The sequence below is a fragment of the Bos indicus genome, chromosome 25, assembly GCF_029378745.1.
Source record: "Bos indicus isolate NIAB-ARS_2022 breed Sahiwal x Tharparkar chromosome 25, NIAB-ARS_B.indTharparkar_mat_pri_1.0, whole genome shotgun sequence".
Lineage (NCBI taxonomy): Eukaryota > Metazoa > Chordata > Mammalia > Artiodactyla > Bovidae > Bos > Bos indicus.
Window position 1 is genome coordinate 3,812,379 of NC_091784.1, and position 27,721 is coordinate 3,840,099.

At 43.5% G+C, this 27,721-nt stretch overlaps 2 protein-coding genes and 1 pseudogene across 3 annotated transcripts in view; all 3 read left to right on the forward strand.

Moving 5' to 3' along the window:
- The window catches only part of ZNF263 (zinc finger protein 263), a 38,481-nt gene extending 29,406 nt beyond the window's left edge, over positions 1 to 9,075 (forward strand). Inside the window, 3 exon segments of the mRNA XM_070779174.1 lie at positions 65 to 191; positions 2,254 to 2,364; positions 2,544 to 9,075. Coding sequence (XP_070635275.1) covers positions 65 to 191; positions 2,254 to 2,364; positions 2,544 to 3,256 — 951 coding nt within the window. The 3' untranslated portion in view covers positions 3,257 to 9,075.
- Positions 9,076 to 9,207: 132 nt separating this feature from the next.
- On the forward strand, positions 9,208 to 12,986 carry LOC109578079 (sorting nexin-17-like; annotated as a pseudogene).
- A 2,822-nt stretch (positions 12,987 to 15,808) lies between these two features.
- On the forward strand, positions 15,809 to 26,372 carry ZNF75A (zinc finger protein 75A). Of its 2 annotated transcripts, XM_019988053.2 has the most exons (8): positions 15,809 to 16,018; positions 17,029 to 17,113; positions 17,513 to 17,641; positions 19,214 to 19,409; positions 20,077 to 20,168; positions 20,450 to 20,576; positions 22,531 to 22,638; positions 22,825 to 26,372. In XM_019988053.2, the coding sequence occupies exons 3-8, from the start codon at positions 17,621 to 17,623 to the stop codon at positions 23,421 to 23,423; spliced, it is 1,143 nt and encodes a 380-aa protein (XP_019843612.2). In that variant the 5' UTR covers positions 15,809 to 16,018; positions 17,029 to 17,113; positions 17,513 to 17,620; the 3' UTR covers positions 23,424 to 26,372. The 2 variants fall into 2 exon arrangements, with proteins under 2 accessions (XP_019843612.2, XP_019843613.2); XM_019988054.2 differs by lacking the exon at positions 17,029 to 17,113.
- The last annotated feature ends 1,349 nt before the right edge of the window (positions 26,373 to 27,721 follow it).

The window sequence follows — 27,721 nt, forward strand, 5'->3', positions numbered from 1 at the left end:
GCTTAGAAGATTGGGCTGCTTCTGTAGTGGCAAGTACTGAGCTGAAGCCCATTCTCTTCTTTAGAGCTTGTTGACATTTGAAGAAGTGGCCATGTATTTTTCCCAGGAAGAATGGGAGTTACTGGATCCCACTCAGAAGGCCCTCTACAATGACGTAATGCAAGAAAACTATGAGAATGTCATCTTTCTAGGTAAAGTTTCTCCCCTTCACTTTGCCTAGGAGTGGACTAAACTGTCCTGTTGTTGGCATACTGAGGATGCACCCTTGTGAGAGAGTCTCTGTTCTAGTAGCTGACTGGTTCTCAATAAGATGGTGTAGGCAGGGATCACCAGATCACCAGGGAGCTTTTCCCCAGTACACATTCCTTATACTGTTGGAATTCTTGATCTCTTCTTCCATCTAAACTTGCCCTTACATCTTTCTCATTTCTGTAAAAGGCATCCCCATTCATCCACTTGCTCAGAGCAAGCAATGTCCAGTCACCCTTTACCTCGATCTGCTATAATACCCCACGAAGTCTAGCACTCTTGGTTCCACCTCACAGTGTAGCCTGAGTGTCACATCTCAGCTTCTTGTGCTCGTAGCATCCTGGTCTTAGGTAGCAGCATCTCTATCGAGGTTTACCTCAGTACGTTCTTCCTGGCACCCACTGCCTGCCCTCTCACAGTCTGTTTCCTATGTGGCAGCCAGAGTCTTTTAAAAACCTGACCAGATCATGACATTTTCTGCTTCAAACCTTAAAATAACTTCTCATAACGTTCAGAATAAATCCAGGTTCCTTACCAAGACCCAGGACCCTCCAAGGTCTGGCCCTTCCTCATCAACCTGCTGTCGTCTCCTGCCACTTGTGCCCTTGCTCTGGACCCTCTAGTCACACTACTCATCTTGTTTCATGGACTTGATGTGCTCATTTCTTCCTCCTTCCCTCTGCCTGGCCCACATTTCTGCCTCATGACAAAATCCTCATTTTAGGGTTCTGCTCAGATGTTACTTAAGGAGACTTTTTATACAACTTTATATCTCAAGTAGCTTCACAGAAGCAGAATCTTAAAATGTTCTCTTACCCTCCCTTAGTTTTCTTCAAAACATGTATCACTTCCTGACATTTTATTTGCTCGTCTGTTGATGTTAGATTGTTTCACTCTGCACAAGAATATAAGCTTTGTGAGATCAGGGGACTTGATTTATTTAGCACTATGTCCCTGGCACATAGAGGGTGCCTGGTGCACCATAGCCACTCACTACATATTTATGGTATGACTGAGTGATGAATACTTTCCATACTTGGCAGTAAGATTTTGAGAAAGTCCACTAAGTAATTCTTGTCTGTTTCTTCCACCTGGATGTGAACCAGTGAGCTATAGGAGTGGTAGAAATCTTTTCTAGTCCAGTGTTTGGTGCTTGAGGACTAAATAAAAAGTTAGTTTTATTTAGTTATTTTGTTTAACTTTTACTAAATAAAAGTAAAGATGGCATGTATCATTTATGCCTGATACTCCACCCACGGACCTTTGCATTGACTCCCCTGAACCTGGACTTGTCTAGTTTAAGTCTTCCTGTTTTTCAACTGTGGTGTTGGAGAAGACTCTTGAGAGTCCCCTGGACTGCAAGGAGATCCAACCAGTCCATCCTAAAGGAGATCAGTCCTGGGTGTTCATTGGAAGGACTGATGCTGAAGCTGAACCTACAGTACTTTGGCCACCTCATGTGAAGAGTTGACTCACTGGAAAAGACCCTAATGCTGGGAGGGATTGGGGGTGGGAGGAGAAGGGGACGACAGGGGATGAGATGGCTGGATGGCATCACTGACTCAATGGACATGAGTTTGGGTGAACTCTGGGAGTTGGTGACGGACAGCGAGGCCTGGCGTGCTGTGATTCACGGGGTCGCAAAGAGTCGGACACGACTGAGTGACTGAACTGAATTGAATAGTTAATAGGACTAGTGTGTGTATTTCTTGCAGCCTTTGCAGTTTGATTCTACCTTAGTAGAATGTGGGATATTCTTGGTAGCAGAAGATGGGGATCATGCACTATATTTCTGTGCCCTATATCTTTTTCACTGGTCCAGCTCAGGTTTATTTCTCAGTCTCCGCTTTGCATATCCATCCACCAATGAAGTATGTTATAAACCTGATATGAGATTTGGTGTTGTAAACTATTCAAGCATCCTTTGCTGTTCCTGAAATAGTTTGAAATTAGTGAACTGTTGTTAAGTTACCAGTCTTTGACCTCAGTTTTTCTGTTTCACAGCATTATTTGTGCTCCCCAAACCTAAAGTGATCTCCTGTCTAGAGCAAGGAGAAGAGCCATGGGTTCAAAGACCCCTGGAGTTCAAGGACAGTTCTGAAGAGCTGCCTACAGGTAAGTAGACCATGGGAAGAAGGGAAATGTGCCATGATAGGAATCTTTGCAAGGATTTCACATTTTATAGTTCTGCTTATCTATTTTTTTAAAAATTAGTGTTTGTCCAGTTTTTCTTTTCATTTACTATGGTTTACTTGCTCTGACATATAGTAAGCTGTTTCTCACATTTATTCCAGCAGGGCTGAAGCTTAAAAATGACACTGAAAATATTCAGTCTCTATGTCTTTCTGACTTAGAAATACAAGCACCAGTAGCTATAGCATCAAGAAAGGCCAGATTGAAAGTTCCCCAGAAAACAATTGGTAAAGAAAATCATGGTGATGTGCATAGGGTGGGGAAATTGCACCGAGATTTTCCGGTGAAGAAAAAAAAGAAACTTTCAACCTGGAAACAAGAGCTGCTGAAACTTATGGATCTTCAGAAGAAAGAACGTGCAGCAGAAAGGCCTTTTAAATGCCAGGAATGTGGGAAAAGCTTCAGAGTTAGCTCTGACCTCATTAAACACCAGAGAGTTCACACGGAAGAGAAACCATATAAATGTCAACAATGTGATAAGAGGTTTAGGTGGAGCTCTGATCTTAATAAGCACTTAACAACACACCAAGGAATAAAACCATATAAATGCTCATGGTGTGGGAAAGGCTTCAGTCAAAAGACAAATCTCCACACACACCAAAGAACTCACACTGGAGAGAAGCCCTTTACTTGTCATGAATGTGGGAAAAAATTCAATCAAAATTGCCACCTTATTAAACATCGGAGAACTCACACAGGTGAGCAGCCTTACACCTGTACCACGTGCAGGAGGAACTTCAGCAGACGCTCAAGCCTTCTTAGACACCAGAAACTCCACCAGTAAAGGGACGTTTGTTCAGTGTCCTCAGTCTAAAGAAATTTATCAAGTGGAACTTGACTTTAAAGTTAAGAAAAATACAAAATTATGAAGCATGAAGAATTTTTCATCAGGAAACTTTGGGATATAAACATGTGTCATAGAAGGAATCAAGGTTGACTCTTCAAAGGATTTGTTAGTAGTTGCACTACTTGCTATTTTTACTAAAAGCTTCCAGGGAATTCCTTAGCAGGAGAGGTGTTCTAAGAACATTCTGAGGAAAGCAAAAAGCTGTTTGGGGATGTATATAGCAAAACAGCAAATTCAGCTTTGCATAGCAGATGCAGCTATGAAATAATCTTTTTTGGCCACAGAGGTAAATATTGTTGGTTTGCATTGATTTCCCAAGGCACTCAAACTTCATATGATGGACACATTTGTATTATAGCATGGTCTTCCAAAACAAAAAGCAATAATATGCATGTTTAGTTGCATACCGTTGTCTTCCAGGTTTGCCAGTTTCAATAATCTCATGGGCAAAAATGAATTGTAATGTAAAACTTTTGAAGAACCTAATTGGATTTTCTTAAGTGTCCCATCATTGGGCGTTGTTCACAAATTTGGACATTGAGTTCCTTGGTTAACTTTTTAGCAAATGCAGCTCTTGAATCCTATTAGTATAATTTTTACTCTGATGAAATATTTTCTTCAGCAATATCGATTCTATCCAGATGAACACATATAATCACTATTTTATGCCTCTCTGCTGGTGAATTAATCACTATTTTATGCCTCTTGAAAAGGGAGAGCACCTCTAAGAAGGAGATAGAATGGAAACAGGTTGGAATCTTTAGCCATGTAAAGAAGAACTTTCTGCAATAAAAGAAACTAGACTCTTTATATCACAATATCAATAGGATAAAACAGCCATGAAAATGAGCACTTTTTTTCAAGGTCTAAATGGAAATTAATGGGAATTCAGGATCATCTTCTCAGGTTTTTATCTGTTTGCATTTTAATTTGGTTTTTGTTTGTTGTTAAGAACAAGGAGAGAGTTACATTTGTCTGGGAACTAGAGTGTTTTCTGCACCAGGATCTTGTGGCTCCCTGGGCACGTTATTCTGGGAATCCAGTGAGCTGGAGACCAAGTTCCCAAAAGGGGAGCTAATGCTGGGTGGCAGGCAAGGATGGACAAATGCACCTCTACATTGGTTAACTTACACTGTAACTGTTAAGCAGGCAAGGACATCCTACTCCTGTTTTCTCCATCCTTTCAGGTAACAGCCTTAGGTTACGAATTTGATAGATTGCTAAAAATCTCCTTAGGTTGTGAGTTTTCTTGTAACTCCCCCTTTTATCTGCTCAGTGATGCAGATATGTTCCTGGTAAAGCATCTAGGTGTAATCAGGAAAGGAGTTAAATTATCTCTCCCAAATCTCTGACTTTATAAAGTAAGGAAGTTAGGCTTAAAGAGATCCAGAGGCTTGTTACAACCACATAGTTAGTGGGTCTGTTGGCTGTCACTTAGCTGCATCAGTCAGGCCTGAAGGCAGGATCAGCAGAACTGATCTATATGTTGTTCCGGTCCAGCAAGCCTGGATGATATATTGTTTCTAGCTAGTAAAACATGCCTGTTTCTTGATTGGTTACTGAAACATTCTTAAATCTCCATTTTCTTTGTGAAATAGAGATAATGCTTAACTCAGGGTTCTCTGAGGATTAGAGGGATTGATGAAGGAAAAGCACCTGATGATCTGACTGATAGTGGGGTCTCAGACACTGTACACATCCTTCTCTTTCCTCTGAGCCACAGTGGTGTGTTGGGTAGACTGACCACACTGAAGGAGCAGATCCATTTGTGGCTGTTGCAGCTTCTTCCAGGAGCTGAGGACTTGTGGTGGTTTGCTCAGTTGATTTGTTCCTTGGCTTCAGTGCTTTATGGTGTAAGTCACCTGACCTGATGGTGTGTCTGTCTCAGCAGGATTTCATTATCTTCCCTAAGATGAACTCTAGCAAGTATTATTTCCTAAGCACAGGTAGCTTTGCAGCTCTGGTCTGTATGGATCTGACTGAACATCCTTGGTCTTAAACCCCTGGGATTCTTGTCTCTTCTCCCAATATATACAGGTTTGGATTTCTTGCTGGTGCTACATTCATTCATTCAAGTTAATGAGATCTTGTTATGCGCCCAGGTACTCTTCTAAAGTAAGGATACAGTAGTGGACAAGGATACAAAATGTTTATCCTCATGGACCTTGTATCCTAGTGAACAGTAAGAAGGGAATGGTTAGATGTTTTTGCTTCTTGCAGTTAGGGTCCAGACATAGTTTTGAGCAGTGGGTTACGTGCAGAGGTCTCACTTCTTGGCTGAAACATTTACTTGTTGGTGCAGGACCCTAATGCTGTTTTTTCCTGCCTCAGCCATGTAAGCATATAGAAGAGGAGACAAAATTCAGAACAGTCTGGAATGCCAAGCACCCAACAATGGGGAGCAGTACCTGTTCTGGAGAGTTCCCTAGACCTGTAATGGACTTTGTAGGAAGGATTAATAAACTTTTGTTGTGTTAAAACACTGGGATGTTGGTGCTGTGTGTTTCTGCAGCATAACCTGGCCTGTCTTGTTGGAAACATTAGAACAGATCCAGCACTTGCTGGATGGCACATGTAACCCAGGAGATGTTGACAGTCTTCTTGAAACAGGAGAAATGTGAGCCTTAGAATGAAGCCAACACCACAGCAGACAGAGCAGGGTGATACTCAGGTTTTAGAGACACCACTGAGCTGTAGGATCAAGCATCACCTGATACCTAGAATTGCACTGGACTTTTTAGCTACATAAATCTATACATTTCTTATTATTTAAGCCAATGTGATTGGCATTTCTGTTCATTGTAACTGAAATAATTCTAATATAGAGAGCAATAACTGATTTAAGATAATATATGTAGGAGAGGAACAGTGTTCTTGTATATATACTTATTTAATTCTTTCAGTATGGAAATTATCAAAATATCTAAAGTAGAGAAAATAATATGACCCTTATATAGGCTTTAAAAATTTTGCCAGTTTTTACATTTACCCACTCCATTGTTTTTGTTTTTATTTTGTTTGGGGTGGGTGGCTGGGTTTTGGAATATTTGGAATATTTTGTTTTGGAATATTTGAAGCCAATCTCAGACATTATGACATTTCATGCATAAATAGTTTCTTTGTTAGAGAGAAAAAATCCTTGATAGTCTCTGCTCTAATCCGTCTATGAAAAAGAATTCCCAGTCAACAGAGGCTGTTTCCACATGGCGCAAGCTTAATTGAGAACATGGGAGCTGCGTTTTCCTCCCTCAGAGGGCTACCAGAACTTGACCAACAGCTTCTCAATATAACTCTGTAAGAGGACCCTCTTGGTCTCCTCCGCACCCCACGGTATTCATTTATGAGAACCAACAAGCAGCCTTGATGCCTCATAATAAGGGTGGTCCACAAGGAATACTAGATGCCTGTCATAATCACTTGAGCAACTTATTAAAAGTTGAAACTTCATGATCAACTGCTAACTTTTAACAAGCCCCAGTGTGATTTACTCATTAAGAGTTCAGTAGTAATAGTTAATTGTTGGTTTCCTAGAAGCCATCAAAGAACAAAATAATAGTAATTACTTTTTAACATTTTCATATGGGACATTTACACTGAAGCTCAAAAAGTGCCCTCATTTACCTACTTTTCATTGGTGGTCCTTTTTTTCTTGAAATAATGTATAAATGAATGCTAAAAATGCTATAGTAAAAATGCTTTTTACTATAATTTGTAATCCACTTCCTTCTAAGCATTCCTGTTTGATTGTATTTTTTACAATTAGCATTTAACCATCACATTTCAGTAACTGCTAAGATGAAAAATGAAGTGGATATTTAATATTCCTATTCTAGTTTTTTCCTTATTTGGTACCATACATTCTCTTAATGAAGTTTCTCTCCTTTTCCCTGGTTGGTGTCCACTTGTTCCCTTGATACTCTTTCTGTTGTTCTAAGGTTATTATTCTGTGCTTCAGCAGTCAGTGTTCTAATAGTCAAGAAGTGTGGTGCAAACTACTTTGACAGATGCCTTCATGGCCAGTTCAGCTTACCTTACTTTATAACTATTGACTTAATCAACAAAGTGTTTTTTGCAACCAGTCCTGGTGCCATAAGTTAGGATTTATCACCTTTAATTCCCAAATTGATGTATTAACTGTGCTGCCCAAAACTGGTTCTGTCTTTATCTCTGCCTGTGGATGTTTGCTCCCTAAAACTGTTGGAGAGATATGTACTGTGAATGTTCATTTATTCATTCAACATCAGATACTGATATAGAGCACTTATGTGCCAGGAGCATTGTTTTAGGTGCTGAGATTTTATGTTTATGAATATTTTTGGTTTTGCATTTTTGCTTCTAAAGAATGCTGGATTGGGGACAAAGTGGGCATTCTTTAGGCTCCTTCTCCATGGTTTAAACAACTTGTATAATATTTGTTGTATTCATTTGTTTGGCACTTTGGCTTTCCATGGTCAGTTTCCCACTCTGCCTTACCTTCAAGACCAACCACAGCTTCCCAAAAACAGAATAGGAAAAATACAACTCTACTGTCTTACATACCTTAATGTTTTGTTGGGTTTTTTTTTTTTAATGTGGTTGGGTTGATTTAAACTCTTTACATTTTGTGAGTGGATTTGCACAATCTGGAGAGCATCTCCAATAATTTTTAAGAAAATATTATAAGTAGAGACATAATTAGAGCATTAGAGCAGAAATAAGAAATCTAGCTACATTCTCAGTAAGTCATGAAGACAGAAAGCCAACTCTTATGAAAAGTTGGGCACTTTAGTATATCAGCAATTATATCCTACTTGCCAAAAGAGTATTTTTAAAGCTTGTGTCAAGTTTTTATAACTACAAACCCCCAAATGATGAGAAACATCATCTCAGGAAGCATTACTTGACACTAAAGAAACTCAGTAGTAGAGAGATTATTATTGAAGAATTTGAGTAGACATTTCTCACAATAAGATATACAACTGGGCAGTCAGCATATAAACAGGCATTCAACATCATTAGCCTTCAGGGAAATTCAAATCAAAATCACACTGAGTTCCCTGGCAGTTCAGTGGTTAAGGCTCTGTCACTACCAAGGGCCCAGGTTTGACCCCTAATTGGGAAAATAAAATCTCACAATTCGCCAAAGAAACAAAAAAACATTGAGATACCACTTAACCTCCCCTAATGTGGCTATAACCAAGATTAATACATGTTATCAAGGATGTGAAGAAATTAGAACCCTCACACACTGCTTGTGGAAATTTAAATTGTACAGCCATTGAAGAAAACATTTGATCAGTAACTTCAAAAGTTAAACATAGAATTTCCATTTGTCCCAGCAATTCGACTGCTAAGCATTGTATATACCCAAGAGAAATGAAATCTTATGTCCACAAAAAACCTTATATATGAACATACATAGCAGCATTAGTCACAGTAGCCCTGAAGTAGAAAGGACCCCAAAATCTACCAACTGATAAATGGATAAAAAATGTTATAGTTGTACAACGGGATATTATTAGCAATATAAAAATAAAGGAAATTATGATACATGCTGTGACATGGATGAATGTTGAAAACATGCTAAGTGAAAGTAGTTAGACATAAAAGGTCACATGTATTACATATCAAGAATAGACAAATCTTTAGAGAGCAAAAGTGAATTAGTATTTTCCAGGAACTGGAAGCTGCAGGGGGTCGAGTTTGCTAAAGATACGGGGCTTTTTCAGGGGATGAAGAAAATGTTCTGAAATTAGTGATGATGAAATGTAAATATACTAATAAACTGCTGAATTAAATACTTTAAATTGTGGATTTTATTATGTATCTTATATCACGATTTAAAAAGTGACAAGGGATGTAAGTATGTATCATAATGCTGTTTTTATCTTCATTTCCTTAATGACAAGTATACTTCCAGTATTAATACTAGCAGGTGGAACAGGGAAGAAGATGGTGGACAACAAAAAAAGGAAGATAAAGTATAGGCTTTGAAAAGAAGTAAACTAATTTATGACGATTTGCAGAAGCAGGGATTAGGTGTTAGAGTGGAGAACCAGTAATATAGGAAAGAAAGAATATTGTATAAAGATTGGAAAAGCACTAGAAAAACTAATAGTATTAGGGTTCCAGCTCTGGCTAAGTTAAAATAAGCATGCTTCACCTTTTTTCTCACATAGACAACAACCTTAAAATTTGGGTAAAATGCATGGAGCAGCTATTTGAGAACTTTATTAATCGCAGGTGAATTGGAGAACAACAGTAGAATTCAAAGCATCACAGAACTGATAGTGAATTTACAATTTATGTTCTCTGATATTCCTTTACCTCAGATTAGCACAACTAGCAACCTGAAAATGAAACTGTAGTAACATGGAGACAAAAATACAACATTTATTTATGACAAACTCAGGGAACTAGGAAAAGAATGGAACTTCTTCAACCTATAAAAGAGCATCTATTTTTATAATTAATTTTCCCACAAGTTGTGGGATCCCAGTTTCCTGACCAGGGATTGGACCCAGGCCATGGCACTGAAAGCACCAAATCCTAATCACTAGGTCACCAGGGAACTCCCAAAGAGCATCTACTTTTTAAAAACCCATTGTAAGCACCCCGCCCCTGCACTGCGCAAATGGCGAGTGAGACAGCGGAGACGCGCTGAGGAGCGGAGGCGAGAGTGCAAAGCCGCTTCGCCCCTCATAGCCCGGAGCCCGGCCGGGCCCTGCTGCAGGGAATATGTACTCTTCCATTCTTGAAACCGAGTCACACAGCGAGGAGAGCGGCGGCTCAGCCAACGTGGTTTATAACATTCACGTGAATGGAGTCCTGCACTGTTGCGTGCGCAACAGGCAGCTCCTGGGGTTGCACGAGCAGCTTCGGAAGGAATATGGGGCCAATGTGCTTCCTGCATTTCCCCCCAAAAAGCTTTTGGCTTTGACACCGGCAGAGTGAAACAGGAGAGAGCAGTTAGAGAAGTACATGCAAGCTGTTCGGGAAGACCCATTGCTTGGGAGCAGTGAGACCTTCAATTGTTTCCTTCGTCGGGCACAGCAGGAGGTCCTCACAGAAGAGGTCTCTTTGGAAATGCCACTCAGCAACGGGCAGAAAGTTCTGGTCAACGTGCTAACTTCAGATCAGACTGAATATGTCCTGGAGGGTGTGGCTGCAATGCTGGATATTCCAGATGACTTGATCAGCTACTTCAGTCTCTTTCTAGTTCGAGAAAAATAGGATGGAGCCTTTTTGTTTGTACGGAAGTTGCAAGAGTTTGAGTTGCCTTATGTGTCTGTTACCAGTCTTCAGAGTCAAGACTGTAAGATTGTGCTAAGGAAGAGTTATTTGGACTCTACCTACGACGACAATGTCATGGAGAACCGGGTTGGCCTGAACCTGCTTTATGCTCAGATGGTAGCAGACATTAAGCGTGTGTGGATCCTGGTGGCCAAGGAACAGTAGCAGCTCAAATCACTGCAGGAGGAGGTCTCCAAGAAGGAGTTCCTGCGGCTGGCCCAGACACTGCGGCACTATGGCTACTTGCGCTTTGATGCCTGTTTGGCTGACTTCTCAGAGAAGGACTGTCTGTAAGCACCCCGCTCCTGCACTCCGCAAATGGCGAGCGAGACGGCGGAGACGCGCTGAGGAGCGGAGGCGAGAGTGCAAAGCCGCTTCGCCCCTCACAGGCAACAGTGAGCTCAGCCTCCAGCTCCGCCTGCCTGGCCAGCAACTCTGTGAAGTCTCCTTCCGGGTCACCCGCATGCGATGCTGGTGGGTCACCTCCTCTGTGCCACTGCCAAGCTGAGGCACAAGCAGCCTCGGCCGGGGTGAGGTGCACCTGGAATTGGCTTTTGAATACCTCATGAGCAAGGACCAGCTACAATGGGTCACCATCACCAGCCCCCAGGCTATTATGATGAGTATCTGCTTGCAGTCCATGGTAGATGAACTGATGGTGAAGCAATCTGGCGGCAGTATCAGGAAGATGGTGCACCGGCGGGTGGGGGGCACCCTGAGATGCTCAGACAGCCAGCAAGCCGTGAAGTCACCACTGCTTCTTGAGTCACCAGATGCCACCCGGGAGTCCATGGTCAAACTCTCAAACAAGCTGAGTGCTGTGAACCTGCGGGTGATTGGCACGCCTGGTACAGATGCCAGTGCCAGTGATGTCCACGGCAGTTTCGCCTTTATGGGCATTGGAGACGAGTACCTGTGATCTCCAGCACTCGGATATCTGCCCTTTGCCCTTTGCCCTGGGGGAATGTTCAGAAACTAGCCCTGTGCCTATATCCCAACCTGCCTCCCAAACGGGGCATTTTCCTTTCTCTTGTCCCCTTTTCTCCTCTCGGCCAGGGGCGTCCTAACCCACCTCTTTTTCCCCCACCGTCCCCCATCCTGGGGCTGGCTACACAAAGGATCACCTAGAGCTGGCCCTCAATGCCAAATTAGCATTTAGTATTTTGCACAAAGTCCACCGGACCATGGCCACCTGCCTGGGGAGGAACTACAGTTCCCTCCAGGCTGCTTCTGGCTTCTAGGGGCCATGAGTCAAGGGGATGGGCAGAGGTCTGTGTGTGGTCTGGCCCAGCTCTCCATCATTAAATTCAGCCTGATTGCTGCCTAAAACAAACAAACAAACCCTATTGTACATATCACACTTAATTGTCAGAAACCGAATGCTTTCCCTCTGAGCTAAGGAACAAAAGAAGAATACCCACTCCTGTCACTCCTGTTTAGCGTTGTACTGGAAGGCTTGGCCAGTCCAATCAAGAAAGAAAAGGAAATACAAAACATCCAGATTGGAAAGGAAAAACAAAACGTTCTTATTCACAGGTGACATGATTGTCAATGTAGAAAATCCTAAGACCCTACCAGAGTTTCTGGAGCAAGGACATTTAGTAAGATCACATGATGCAAAGTCAACAAACAAATTCTCTTTCTATACACTGGAATTAATATAGTTTATAATAGCTTCAAAAAATTAAATAGTTATAAATCTAGTGAAACATGAAGTCAAACAAGTCCTAAATAAATGGGAGGACTTAATCATGTTCATCTGTTTTGATCTTTACAGTGTTCCTGTTTACTGTGTTCATTTTATAGATGATGAAACAAAGTGCGAGAGAGATCCACTGGCTACCACAGCTAATTATTTGCAGACTACAACAAGGTTCCCAAGTCTCTAGGTTCCTAACGTTCTAGGATATCTTCCTGCATTTATTTATTTGTTTAACTAGCTGAGCAGGGTCTTAGTTGCTGCACGTGAACTCTAAGTTTCAGCACGTGGGATCTTTTAGTTGCGGCATGTGGGATCTAGCTCCCCCAAGGGTCGAACCCCACACTCCCTGCATTGGAGCGCAGAGTCTTTAGCCACTGGACCACCAGGGAATTCCCTGCCTCCCTATTTAGACAGCAGGGTAATTGGATGGCTATATTGACAGGAAAGAGAGGTGGGTGGGGAAGAGAGGGACAGAATTGTGTTTGATTATGGGAAGAAGTGAAGGAAGAGCAGTGATTCTCGATAGTACTACTGTGGCTGTCTCGTCTGTAAACGGAGGGAGAACAGGTGCTACAAGGACCCTTCAAAATAACAGAAGCGGAAGCGCCCAGTCAAACTGAAAGGCCTGGCGATTCATGGGGTCGCAAAGAGTCGGACACGCCTGAGCGACTGAACTGAACTGAACCAATAGGAGGGATTAACAAATAAGCGGTTTAAATAGGTTATGACGCAACGAGGATCCCGCCTTCTCATTGGGTAAGACTGCTGTCGATTAGCGAAGGGGCGGGACCAGTTGGGGAGGGCTATGCTTGTTCCGCGGCGCTGGTTTCTGGCTTAGCCTTTGCGCACGCGCCAGACTTTTTGTAAGTCATGGCTTGCACAATGGCAGCTTCTGGCCGCGCTCTGGGAAAGACAGCCTGGTGGTTGACTGACTGGGTTGAGGGCGGTTTTCCCGGTGGGCGGACCCGAGCCCTGTAGCTCCCTCCTCTCTGAGGCTGTAGTCGTGTCTCGAATCCTTAAAGGGGAAGACACTCAGTGGCCATGAGCTGCAACCTCCTCTGGAGAGGCCTGGGAACGCGGAAGCCTGGTGTGTGGGCCCTGTCGCTCTTCGCCCTGTCCCTCACTTTCCCCGTGAAGTCGCCTTTGAAAGGCCCTACGCCTCTTGTTCTTGTGATTTACGCGAATAAAGCACTGGTTCACCAAGGCCTTATGGCACTCATGTGCTGGGCAGTGGGGACACGAAGACAGCTCAGAACTCTTTGTCTTCAGAGAGCGCCTAGACTATGGAGTGGATTACCCCGCAGAAACAAATTATGGTGTTTAGGTGGATAATGTAGCTGAGCAAGAGCCGTGTACCTCTGGCGCAGAAAGCCAAACTCTGACCGCAGGTGTTTGCAGTGTAATAGAGGCGGGGCGCTCAAGACAACAAATACCTGTTCGGCCCCCAATATTAATAGTGCTGAAGTTCAGAAATCCCACCTTAGAGCCATAGGAGTGAAAACGAAGGGGAGACGGATCTCAGGGACATCTCAGCTGAAACCAATTTTCAACTTCGTTTGTACTCTTTATAATGCTTGAGTATTGGACACCTGGTCAGTAAACCAGGTGTGAAGACCCTAGTCGTCTTTGTCTTTTTTTACCCATTTATTCATTTGCCAAATGTTTACTTTAGGACTAGACACTTCTTGAGGTGCTGAGATTCACCAATGAAACAAATTACCCACTCTCCAAGAACCTTACATTCTGTGGGGATGACAGACGTTAAACCTATTAATATATGTCAAATAGTGAGATATGCTTAAAATTCCTATAAGATGGTACTTCTCTTACACCAACCCAGACCATTTACTCTGCACCTTCTAAGTGCCAAGCACTGGGCCAGATGCTATACAAATAGCATTTCTAATCTTTTTCTCTGTGCTGCACGGTATTGTTATGTTCAGATGAAAAATAGAGGCATAGAGAAGTTCAGTATTTTCCCCAACATCATTAGTATGGATTGAGCTGGGACTGGAAACTGTATCTAGTTGATGGTCAAGGCCTGTTTGATTTCCATTAGGTAACTCGTCTGTCAGCCTGATTATATCCACGTTGTGGGGATTGAATTTGGCAACTTGGAGAGCTCCCACCAGCTCTTTGGACTCTCCCGTTTCAGCAACTGCTGGGCCTCACTAGCTTTCAGCCAGCTCTGGGAACCTCGGTCATGATGGTTGGACCCCAAGCTGCATTCAGGTATAGGATCCTGGAGCTGAAAGTAATTTGTGATGGTCTGCACAGGGAGATCCAAACCTGGGTGAGAAATGAAGCATTGAGAAGGCAGTGAGCTTGGTGCAGCATCTGGAGTGAGAACCCAGCAGAGGAAGGCGTGGTGACAAAGGGAGCATGGAAAGAGAATGGAAATCAGATTGGAGATGGCCTCGGTGAGGGGACAGGCAGTTGAAAAAGGTGGAGAAGCTTAATTTAGCTTCTGCTTAAGCACTTGTTTTCCTCATCGGTGTCCATGCCAGTTTTTTATTTTTGTTTCTCCACGCTGTGCAGTATGTGGGATCTTGGTTCCCCAACCATGGAGCAAACCTGTGCCCCCTGCAGTGGAAGCGCAGAGTCCTAACCACTGGATTGCCAGGGAATTTTTGATTCCCGGTTTTAGGAGACCAGATTTCCTTTTCCCCTTTGAAGGAAGGAGGGAGTGTTCTCAATAGATATTGGCTGTAGAGAACAAAGGAAGGGAGGTATCTGTCCCTGTAGAACTCAAGCTTTCTCCCCACACATTATAATGATCCAAGCCATCTCTGTAAGTGACAATGTTCTGGTTCTTGACATGTCTTGTAAGACAGAGGGATTGCAGTGCTCAGTCAGCTGTGGGAACTTTGATTGCGTCTCAGTGTCTAGCTTGCACCTCTCACAAAGCAGATTAATAAGACAAAACTGCCTTTGTGAAAATTACTATCTTATTTAAAATGGAATCAGAGCTCAAAGGAGCAGATATCATGCCCCACCTCTAGACATCAATTGCATCAGCAACAGGAAGAAGGTTTACTTTTCTACCCACCAGAAGAATTTCTACTGGCCCAGCAAAATACCTACCAATGGGAGATTGTCAAAACTCAGCCAATGAAAACCCACTATACTCCTTCCATTTTCCTCCTTTGGATTCTTAAGTCACGTTCGCCAGACTTGCTAACGGTTGCGAGTTTACATATTCCAACCCTAAATTGTTCCCAAATTAATTTTTCTGACAAAAATAACAGGCTATTCTATTGTTTTAGGTAAACACCAGGTACTGGAGGAGGTTGTGAGAAGCGGCGGGAGCCCAGCTCGGGTACCGGCAGGGACGGGGGCTGCACCCGGCGGGACGATGGGTTACCGCCCGCCACCCGCAGCGATGGAGGAAGAAATGCCCGCGAGAGGGCGGCGCCCATGCAGGGACCCCAGGCTCCAAGGGCCTGAGATTTCGCGGCGTCAACTCTTTCTCGCTGACAGGCTGCTCCCTCAGTTGCAGCCGTGATAAAGCAATGGGCGGTGCGGAGCCCTCTCCGGAAGTACGTCACTTCCCCTTCCGGTTGACCGGGTTTTCCGGCCCCGGGGAATCTAAGTGGAACCCGGCGTTCCCCTCTTCCCCCCGCCTCTAGCCTCTGAGTGGCGCGCTAGGCGGCGAGGCGGGGGCAGTCCTCCTCAGAGCCACTGTTAGACTGGAGGCGACTTGCGGTTGAGCCCTGGGAAGAGGGAGCGGCTTCCGTGAAGCCAGGCCGTCCGAGGTAACTTAGAGGCGGCTTCCAGTTCGGCACCGGCTCTGAAGCCGCCGAGAGACCCCCGCCACTGCTGGGCAGCCGGGGGCGTTTGCGAGCCGGGCAGCCGGACTGACCCGAGCTAGGCCCGCCGTCAGGCTCCTGAGGATGATTTCTGCACTCTTTGCGCGGGTGGCGCCCCGTGCCGCGCAACTGGAGGCCTCTCGGATACTGCCCGTAGGCCCAGTGCTCGCGGGCGCGCCCCGCGTCGTGTCCACTTTGCTGCCTCCACCGGTGTTTCCTTTACTGGCTGATGTGACCGCGGGAGAAACGAGAGGCCCAGGCTCAGAGATCAGCTTCCGTGTTGCGAAAGCCTGTTTAGTGTCCCGTGCGCCCCCTGAGCCGGCCGGCCATCCGGAGCCGGCCGTTTACGGATACCGCGGCTTCCTGGGCAGAATTTCTGTGCCCTTTCTTCTGGTTATCTCAGGGAAAGTGAGACAGACAGCTCTTTCCTCCCACGCCCACCAGCATCGCTTAGAGGTCTAAAGGACCCTTGGAGAATCTGAAAGGAATCAGTAGCAGTTGAATGTAATGGCCACTCACGTGGGCTCCCTTTTTTTAAAATCTCTTGACTGTGCTGGGTCTTTGCAGCGTGCGGGCTCTTTTTAGCCGGTGGGCTTTCCCTAGTTACCTACTAGACTCACTTGCCCTGGGGCGTGTGGTATCTTAGTTCCCTGACCAGGGATCAAATCCAGGCCCCCTGAAGTGGAAGGCGGATTCTTAACCCCTGGACCACAGGGAAGTCTCACCACTTGACATTTGAATAAACAGTTTGTGAACAAGGGTCAGCTGTAGTTTTTTCCTAGGTCAAGAGAAATTTGAAATACGGATATAAATCTTCTACATAGTGTTTTTTATGTGTCTTGCAAAGAAATGCCAAAATAAATGTTGAACAACTAGTTATTGAGGGATGCTTTTTCAGAAGAATAAGGCTCCATTTTCCTAATTACTTCCTTTCCGCTCTGGTCTCATTGTTGCAGCTCTCCTACAAGTTTTGATACAATGGAAAGGAGCACCTCAAAAGGTCCAGGAAGTGAAGGCTTTCATCTTCCCAGAAGGACAAAGGTTATAGAAGTTGTATCCTCTTACTAAAGACAGACTAGGACAATATGTTAAAATTTAAGACAAACTCAGAATATTCTACTGATCTTTCCTTAACAATAGAGAATGACGTAGGAAGTTTTTCAGTTAAATCATTGGATAATCCCCGAACTCCTTGCAGCCAGTGGGTATTAGTTTTCTCATCCATATACTTTTCCTGATTGTTTTTTTAAAGGCAAAGTGATTTATTGGAATTTGTCTTCAGTAAGCTGTGCTGTATTAAGTTGAATAATAGAAAGTAGAAAAACATGGCCCTGGCAGTTGATTTTTAAAGTTCATCTTTCTCATTATAACTAGCAGATAGTAAAGTTCATGTGACAGCATCTTACTGACATGCACTTTTTTCTGCCCTGAATGCCTTAGGAAGAAGATTGTTTTATTGATTTTGTTCCAGACCAGACTGGGCCTCAGTTGTCAGATCTGGAGCTGGTGGTGTATCTGGCACAGGAGCAGAATTGTTCCTAGATCAAAATGATGACAGTAGATCTGAAGGTGTGTAAGTACTTGAATGCTCATTTCAGGGCTCTGTGGGAGACCAAGGGGCCTGTGGCAGAGAACTCCAGTCAGCATAAGAAACATGCCCCACAAACAAGACAGTCTCACTCCTGAGAGGTCTCACCAGCACTTCCGAAACTTCCTTTGTCATGAAGCAGCTGGACCCTGGGAGACTAGTGACCAGCTCCAGGAATTATGCTGTCGGTGGCTGAGGCCAGAGATTCATTCAAAACAGCAGATCTTGGAACTTGTGGTGCTAGAGCAGTTCCTAACCATTCTGCCTGGGGACACCCAGACACCATCCACAGAGCATCGAGGAGGCTGTGGTCCTGGTAGAACACTTGCAACGGGAAACTGGCCAAACAAGGAGTGGGGTGAGGAGAAAAATTCTTGATGTGCATTGAAATAGAGTGAAGGTGGATATATTGGGGCAGTTAATTGGGAGAAAAAATGGATTAGGTCACTATTGGATTGCTCCATTAGCATTTGTGAAGCAGGACCTGAAAGCACAGACCCGCAGCCTTAGTCAGCCCATAGGATTCAGAGATCCTGGTAGAGACTTCCCTGGCCTTAGGGACAGAGTTGAGTTTTGCTCTCTTTGGAGCCAAGGTGTGTTGAGGGTAATGAGCCTAGTCTGGCTTGGCCAAGGAGATGGACCTCAAATCCTTAGAAACATACAAAAAGCACTAAGGAGCTGGAGAGTTCAGGGCAGATCAGAAAAGAAAGGACTCTGAGAGACCAAAAGAGAGCGAAGCTATGGAAGAGAAGGAAAAAAAAACACAACCGACTAGGGGATGACTGCCTAGGAAGGGGAAAAAGTAGAAAGAACACAGAGAAAGAAAGATTTGAAATCCCAGCAGAGTAACTGAGAGAAGAAAGACCCTGAGGGGTAGTGTCCTCTGTACCATAGGCGAGAGCCTCCACTGCCCCCTCTCAGTGGTTGTTCCTGGCTCTGCTCTGAGTGGGGATCCAGGACATGCCCTTGGGCAGGTGACAGCTCACCAGCTGGCCTCAGGCCCACTGTGAATACCAGGAGGGCACATGTTTGTCAAAATTATTTGAACATAGGTCAGAGCTATGGCTCTTTTCTCCTGCTTTTTTCCTCCATTTCATCCCTATTGTCTGTGAGAATCTTCCCTGACCATGTGGAATATCTGGTTGACAGGACAACTTTTAAATTCAATTCCTTAATCTTTTGAGATAATTAGAAGACAGGAAACCACTAAGGCAAGGATCTAAGTTGGGAGAGAAAGCCTGTCAAGGCAGCATGAGAACAGGTGGCCTGTGCAACCCTGTTTGTGGGCCGAACTAGGCTGAATTCAGGAGGTGGGACTGCTGTCTTGGAGAGCTGGCAGTAACCACACCCTTTACTGGTTTCTCCCAATTTTCCCATGTTTTATGGATCTTTCTTGTGGAAAATTGGTGGCTGGTATTTCTAGGTCTTTGTGTCATTTCCTTCAGCGTCTCCCTCTTTTCCCGCAGTCTGCACTCTCTGCTTTTTCTTCCCTCTCCCATCAAGCCCAAACCAAAAGTCAGTTCTGTGGTAACAAGTATGGGGGTTATTTCTAGGTTGCAGTCCAGGAGCTGGGAAAGGAGGCAGTGCTCTTGGGAGAAGCAGCAGAGGCCCCAGGCTTCCAGCTGAAGCCAGCAGAGTCCCAGCCAGTGGGCATGTCCCTGGAGGAAGAAGTTTGGAATATACACCAGGGTCTACAAGAGCCACTGAGCAGGAATACCCACAAAGAACCTGAGCCCGTATGTGAGAGGGGTAAGGATCTTCATGTTACTTTTCTTCTCCTGGGAGGTGGGATATAATTTAAGCCAGAATGTGTGTGCACTTTCTGGTTACCCTGCCCTGTGGATCTACTAATGCAGCTACATTAGCAATTAGGATGCCCCCCAGGTGGCGGTAGAATAGGTCATGTGGGGTTGAGGGTGGGGATTGGCTTAAGATACAGAAATCTCCTAACTGCAGAACCCTGGTAATGATACTGGGAACTCAGTTCTTTAGAAAAGTAGAGAGGATTGGGCCCACCTGTCCTTGTAAAAACAGAAGGAATTAAGGGGTTATCAGTGACAAAATGTGAATAAAATTGTATATAGGCAAAAAGTAACAATAAAAAATTTAAAAAAGCTAAAGCAACTTTTCTTACTGTAACTAGAGTCCCTGAGTATTTTGTTCTCAATTCATGTCATGACTGGATAACAGGTTTTTTCCTTTCATAAATTTGCTCAGGAAGATTAGGGAACCTGTTTCAGGGGCTGGTAGATTCAGTGGTTTTTATCTACAAGGAGAGAGCCATTTCTAGACACCACACACACTTGTAAAGGTATCTCATCAATCCTGAAAACATGAGAATCTTTTACATTTTAGAAATGAGCCTAGTATGTTTAGAAACGGAAGATAAATTTCTGTGGTGCTTTTTTATCCACAGTGGTACCTACTTACCAGATCCTAGCCCTTCCTGAGGAAACAAACACCAAAGACTGGACAGTGGCACCTGAGTTCATCTTGCCTGAGTCCCAGGTGAGCTGTGCTTTCCAGCTTCTTGGGGCTGCTTCTCCCTGCTGTCTGTGACCCACCCTGCCCAGCAGGTGTTCAAAAGCATGTTAACTCAGATGATCTCCCAGGGGAACTGGGTACCTCCTGGGCTTACTGATCCCTTCCCTCTTTCTTTTCTGCCTCCTCACTTTAAAAAGTATCATGTGTTGTTCCTTTAATATCTGGCTAACATACGAATCATGGGCCAGATGGTTGGGCTGTCTTTCAAGTGGCAAGTTCTGAGTTAAAGCCATTCTCTTCTTTAGGGTTTGTTGACATTTGAGGAAGTGGCCATATACTTTTCCCAGGAAGAATGGGAACTACTGAATCCCACTCAGAAGGCCCTCTACAATGACGTAATGCACGAGAACTATGAGACTGTCATCTCTCTAGGTAAAAATTCTCTTCCCTTTGCATAGGAATGGACTAATCTGTCACATTCTTGGTTTACTTTTACCCCCGTGAGAGAATCTCTGTTTCAGTAGCTCGTTGATTCTCAGATAGTAGTTCACCACAGGAAAGGTGTATCTGGAAACCCTGGAGCTTCTGCCAAGTTCACATGTTCATTCCTTATCCAAAATTTTTGTTCCCTTCAAATCTGCTTTGCTCTACTCTCTCCTGTCTCCCTGAAAGACACAACCATTAACCTAAAGTTCAGGCCAGAAAACCCCTGGATCATTTTTTACTGTGATGTTGCCATCATACCCTACTACTAACACATCACTGATCATCTTGGCTCCACAATCACAGTGTAGTTTGAATTGGATCATGTCTCAGCCTCTTGGGCTGTTCACATCCTCATCTCAGCCACAAGGTTCACCTCAGTACTTTCTTACTGGCACCCATTGCCACCACTCCTGCTCTCCCACCCTCAGTTTTCCACACAGTAGCCAGAGTCTTTTAAAAACCTAATAATGGGGTATTTCCTGGCAGTCCATTGGTTAGGGCTTCTCATTTTCAATGCCAAGAGTGTGGATTCAATCCCTGGTTGCGGAACTAATATCCCAAAAGCTGCATGATCCGGCCAAAAAAAAAATGCCTAATCAGATCATGACATTTTCTGCTTAAAAACCTGTCATAGGAGAAGGAAATGGCGACCTACTCCAGTATTCTTGCCTGGAAAAGTCCATGGACAGAGGAGCCTGGCAGGCTGCAGTCCATGGGGTTATATGACTGAGCACACATGCATGAGGGTGGAGGGAGATGGGTTGGTAGCAATAAGCTGGTAGAACTTTAAAGAAAAAAAAAGAACAACCTATGATAACTTCTCAATATATTCAGTATTAGAACCAAATTCCTTACCACAGCCCCCAGGATCCTCCAAGGTCTGGCTTCTCATCTGCTGTCATCTCTTGCCACTTGTGCTCTTGCTTCATTCTTCACTCTTGTCATCTTGCTGTTTCATGGACTTCAAATGCTCATTTCTTTCTCTTACCCTCTGCCTGGTACACTTTTCTGTCACATGACAAAACTCACCTTAGGGTTCTGCTCAGGTATCATTTTCTAAAAGCAGCTTTTTTCACAGTCTTATCTAAAATAGTGTCACAGAAACAGAACCTTAAATGTTCTCTTACCCTTCCTTAGTTTCCTTTAAAACATTTATCACTTCCTGACATTTGTTTGTCTGTTGATGTTAGAGTGTCTGACTCTGCATGAGATGATAAGCTCTGTGGTAGCCGGGGATTTGGCTTATTCTCCACTATGTCCCTGGTACATAGAGGGTGCCTGGTGCACCATAACCACTCAGTACGTATTTATGGAATGACTGAGTAATGAATACTTTCCATACTTGGCAGTACAATTTGGAGTAAGTTCACTAAGTAATTCTTGCCTGTTTCTGCCACCTGGATGTGAACCAGTGAGCTATGGGAGTGGTAGAAATCTTTTCTAGTCCAGTGTTTGGTGCTTGAGAACTAAATAAAAAGTTAGTATAATGATGGCATGTATCATTTGTGCATGATACATGCCCATTGACCTTCACATGGACTCACCTAAACCTGGTCTTATCCAGTATAAGTCTTCCTGAAGACATAATAGCACCAGTCTATGTTTCCTGCAGGCTCTGGAGTTTGGTTACTCCTTAGTTGAATATGGAGAAGTGGTGTCAGAAGATGTGGAATTTGCACTGGATTCCTGTCGATCTAGCTTAGGTTCCTTTCTCAGTCTTTGCTTTTCATGCCCAGTCACAAATGCAGTATAGTGTAAACTTAATATTGGATATGAGAGTATCCATTTAACCATTCAGGATAACAAACGGTTAAAGTATCTTTTGCTTTTCCTGAAGTAGTCTGAAATTAGTGAACCATTTATTAGTTCTAGTCGTTGACCTCAGTTTTTTATTTCACAGCATTATTTGTGCTCCCCAAACCTAAAGTGATGTATTTAGAGCAAGGGGAAGAGCCATATATTCAAGGATCTCCAATGTTCAAAGACAATCCTGGAGAGCTGCTTTCAGGTAAATAATACCATGGGAAGAGGAGAAATGTGCCTAGATTAGGAACCTTTCCAAGGGCTTAACATTTTAAGATTCTACTTCCCTATATATATATTTTAAAATCAGTGAATGTTGTGCTTTTTTTCTATCCCCATAGTTATCTTGCTCTGACATACAGTAGACTGATTCTTATGTTTATTCCAACAGAGATAAAACTGAAAAATGACATGGAAAATCATCAACTCATGTGTCTTTCTGACTTAGAAATACAAGCACCAGGAGACATAGTATCAAAAAAAGCCAGTGTGAATGTTCATCAGAAAACAACAGGCAAGGAAAATCATGGTGATGTGCATAGGCTGGGGAAATGGCACCAAGATTTTCCAGTGAAGGAAAGAAATAAACTTTCCAACTGGTGGGAGGAAGAGCTGCTGAAACTTATGGAGCTTCATAAGAAAGAACGTGCAACAGAGAAGCCTTTTAAATGTCAGGAATGTGGGAAAAGCTTCAGAGTTAGTTCTGACCTTATTAAGCACCAAAGAATTCACACTGAGGAGAAACCGTATAAATGTCAGCAGTGTGATAAGAGGTTTAGATGGAGGTCAGATCTTAATAAGCACTTAACCACACACCAAGGAGTAAAACCGTATAAATGCTCCTGGTGTGGGAAAAGCTTCAGTCAAAATTCACATCTCCACACACATCAAAGAATTCACACAGGAGAGAAGCCCTTTACATGTCATGAATGTGGAAAAAAATTCAGTCAAAATTCCCACCTTATTAAACACCGGAGAACCCATCTATAACACATGCAAGCATCAGTGAATGCTCAAGACTTTGACACCCGGATTGACACCAATGAAGAAAAGCTTATCCAGTGTTCTTAGTCTAAAAAATTTACCAACCAGAGTTTAACCCTAAAGTTTATGAAAAATTTCAAAATTAAGAAGCATGAAGAATTTTTTACCAGTGGAAAATTTGGTGATATAAACATCATGTTTCACAGAAAGAAGTTAGGGTTGACTGTGAGAGGAAACAGTAGTAGTTAGTTGTACTACTTACTGTTTTTACTTAGAACTATCACTGAATTCCTTAGGAAAATGGGTGTTCTAAGAACCCAAGTAAGGGAAAAAGCTTTTGGGATTGTAGCTGACAGAATAGCAATACCAGCTTCAAATAGCAGATGCAGTCATGATCACCAGTCTTCTGTGGTCACAGAGGTAAATATTGTTTTTCATTGATCTTCCAGCCACTGTTAAGCACATATGATGGAAACATTTGTAGCATAGTTTTCCAAAATAAAAAGCAGTAATATACGTGTTTGATTACATACATTGTCTTTCAGGTAGCCGACTTAGCAGTTTCAATAGTCTTTTGGGACGGAAATGAATTTTAACATGAAGTTTTCCAGAAACCAAGTTGAGTTTTCTTACTCTTGTCATTGGACAGTGTTTGCAAAATTGACATGGTTTTGACTTCCTTTATGAATCTTTATTTCTATACCTCTGGAATCCTTTCAGCACAATTTTTACTGTGATGAAATAATTTACTTTAGTGGTGGAGAATCTGCCAGGTGAACTGATGCACCATCATACCTCTCATTGGTGATGTTTGAAAAAAGGAGAATATCTCTAATGAGGTCATGTGGACATGAATTGGAATTTTTACCATTCAGTCTATATTAGATGGCAGGCTATAGTGCATGGGGTTGCAGAGTTGGACACGACTTAGCAGCTAAACAACAACAATATAATAGATGTAAAGAATTTTCTGTAATAAACTAGACTCCTTACCTCACAATGCCAATAGGATAAAAGAGCCATGAACATGGGTACTTTTCTGAGGCCTAAATGGATATTAATGGGAATTCAGGAACAATTTCTCAGTTTTTTGTCTGTTCGCATTTTAATTTGGCTTTGGTTTGTTATTAAGAACAAGGAGAGGGTTATGCTTGTCTGGGAACTGGCGTGTGTGCAGTAGGGAGGATCCTGTGGGTCACTGGGCATGGTGCTCTGAATCCAGCAGCAGGAGACCAAGCCCAAAGGTTTGGGAGCTGATGCTAAGTGGTAGGTGAAGGTGGGTGAACCCGCACCTCCTTGGCTGACAATAAACTGTTAAACACACGGGATCTTCTGTTTCTGTTCAGCACACCATAGACTGCTGAGAATCTCTCTGGATTCTGGGTTTTCTTATAATACCTTTTTATCTACAGCCCTGATTCAGATGTGTTCCTTCTAGAGCTTTCGGGTAGTGTTAGGAAAGGAGTTAAATAATGTCTTTAACATATCTCTTAGAAACAAGGAAGTTAAGGCTCAGAGAGATTTAGGGACTTGTTAAGACCCCATAACTAGTGGATCTGTTGGCTGTCACTTAGCTGTAACTAGTCAGGCCTGAAGACAGGATCAGTTGGACTGATCTGTATGTTGTCCCTGCCCAGTCAGCCTGGATGACATTGGATCTGTTTCAAGTTTGTAAAACTAATTTCTTGGTTACTGAAACACGCATAAGTCTTCATTTTCTCTATGAAATAGAGATAAAGCTCAACTCAGGGTTTTCTGAGGATTAGAGGGATTGATGAAGGAAAAGTATCTAATGGCCATGCTGGTAGTGGAGTCTCAGACAGTGTCCACGTCCTTTCCTTTTCTCTGATCCGCAGTGGTGTGTTGGGTGGACTGACCACACTGAAGGAGGTAGTGCATCTGTGGCTGTTGGAGCTCCTTCTAGGAGCTGAGCGCTCGTTGTGGTGGTTTGCTCAGTTGATTTGTCCTTTGGCTTCAGTGCTTTATGGTGTAAGTCACTTGATCTGTTGGTGTGTCGCTGTCAGCAAGATTTCATTTCCTTCCCCAAGATGAACTCTGTCAAGAATTATTTGCTAAGCACAGCCAGCTCTGCATAGATTTTACCCAACACCCTCAATCTTAACACCCCTGGAACTCTTGTCTCTTCTCCCAGGATACACCTATGGATTAGTTGCTGGCACTGCATTCATGCATTTGTTTTAATGAGGTCCTATTATGTGTCCAGGTACTTGTTTTTTTGAAGAGCAGACTTTCAACAAGCCTTTTTGTTTTCTTTCCCCGCAGTGGGTCTTTGTTGCAGTGTGCAGGCTTCTCTTGTGGTGAGCGGGCTTAGTTGCCCCAAAGCATGTGGGATCTTGGTTCCCCAACCAGGGATTGAACCCATGTCCCTTGCATTTGAAGGCAGATTCTTAATCACTGGACCACCAGGGAAGTTCCCACGTACTCTTCTAAGCTAAGGATATGATAATGGACAAGGACACGAAATGCTTATTGCTGTGGAGCTTGTATCCCAGTGAACAGTAAGAATGGGGTGGTTGGGACTTCCTGGCGGTCCAGTAGGACTCCTCACTTTCACTGCTGAGGGTCTGGGTCCAGTCCTTGGTTGGGGAACTGGTATCCTGTAAGCTAATGTGGGACAGCCAAAAAAAAAAAAAAAAAAAAAGTGGTGGGGTAGTGGTTATCCTTTTTTGCTCCTTTTCGTTCGACAGGGTCCTGAGATAGTTTTGAGCAGTGGGTTGTATAGAAGTCTCACTTCTGGACTGAAGCACTTACTTGTTGGTACAGGACTCTTGTGCTGTCTTCTGCCTCAGTCATGTAAGCATATAGGAGCCACGAGATCAGAACAGTCTGGAATGCTGACCTTCCACACTGGGAGAGGTATCTGTTCTAGATGGTCTGCCAGACCTGTAATGCACTTTGTAGGAACAATAAATAAACTTTTGTTGTGTTAAATTACTGGGATGTTGGTGCTGTGTGTTTCTACAGCATAACCTGATCTGTCTTAATTGGGCTGGCTGTTCTGGTAGAGCTCAGAAACCTTTGTCATTCTGCCTGGTCTTTGGTCCTCAGAAGAGATCTAGTTTCCTCTTGATGCTCCACTGAGATGATGTAACTGTAACACCGGTGGAAACACATAGGAGCTTACAAGATTGTAGGTGATGGGAAAGAAAGACTGGATTGCTTACCCAAAACAAATAAGAGGTCAGTTGTTGAAGTGGATGAGGCAACCATCTCTCCCTCCCTCTGACCTTATTCCACTTTGTCTTTGTCCTCCACTGCACCACTGCTCCATTAACCCCTCATGCACTGGAAGGGTTTCTGTCCATCAGTGGGCTTGAGAGTGAGTAGGGATTTCCTTCCATTCCTCATATGAATGTAGTAGACTTCAAGTAATTGTTTGTTAAATACCTCTTGTGCCTTCTGTGAGTTGTGCCTCAGAGAACACAGGACACAAGTCACCAAAATTTCCCACAGTATAAAGAGGAATGTGGCTTCTCTCCCTGGACTGAAAGGTGACAGTTGGAAAGAAACTTGGACAGGAACACAGGAGCAGTACAATCCAGTTGGGGAATGAGAAACCTCCAGTGGGAAAGTCTTAGCCACTAGTTAGCAGCACGGTGTCTTATTCCTTATGTTTGGAATTTGGGTTGGATGTGTGCAAGTTAGAAGAAGGCATTTCTATACCTCATCACAGGAATGAGAGCTGATTACTAAAACAACAATATAAAACTAAAACTATTGAACCTTGGTTCAAAAATGAATTCAGACTTGACCCTGGGTTCAGTCTCGCTAATGTGACCTTTGTAACCAGATGATTTCTAGGACAAACCAGAAGGTGCTTTATTTTTTGTGTGTTCAGTTAACAGCCTTACAAGTGGCTCCAGGGTTGCTTCTGAGAAGTAGATCTCTGATCTAGTCTAGCCCCTAGATCTTTGACACCTTCTCTGCATTGGTCCATCCCAGTGGTCACAGTCTTGGGACCATTGCATACCCAGAGTTCTGGCCATTAAGCTGACTGTAACCTCAAGCTGATCTTGAGAACTTCCACTCTCTTGACTGGAGGGGAAGTACAGGAGGAGAGCTTGGAAACTAAAACTCTGGTGTTTCGATCAGCTTTTGAAACTATGAGAACAGTGTTTAATTCTGCTGGAGAACTTGAGACAAAGAATCCCAAGTAGCCTTTTCGATTCTTCAGGACAAGGTAAGGACGCGTGGAGCTCTAGTTCTTTGTTTTCCTAGTGAACATGTTTTCTGCTGTCCTTTACTTAACTCTACAGTGTGCTTATGTGAATGAATGACACAGC

Coding starts and splice junctions, on each gene's coding strand:
- ZNF75A (XM_019988053.2), top strand. CDS start 17,621: ATGATGACAGTAGATCTGAAG. Junction 20,169..20,449: donor TCATCTTGCCTGAGTCCCAG/GTGAGCTGTGCT, acceptor TCTCTTCTTTAG/GGTTTGTTGACATTTGAGGA. Junction 22,639..22,824: donor TCCTGGAGAGCTGCTTTCAG/GTAAATAATACC, acceptor TTATTCCAACAG/AGATAAAACTGAAAAATGAC.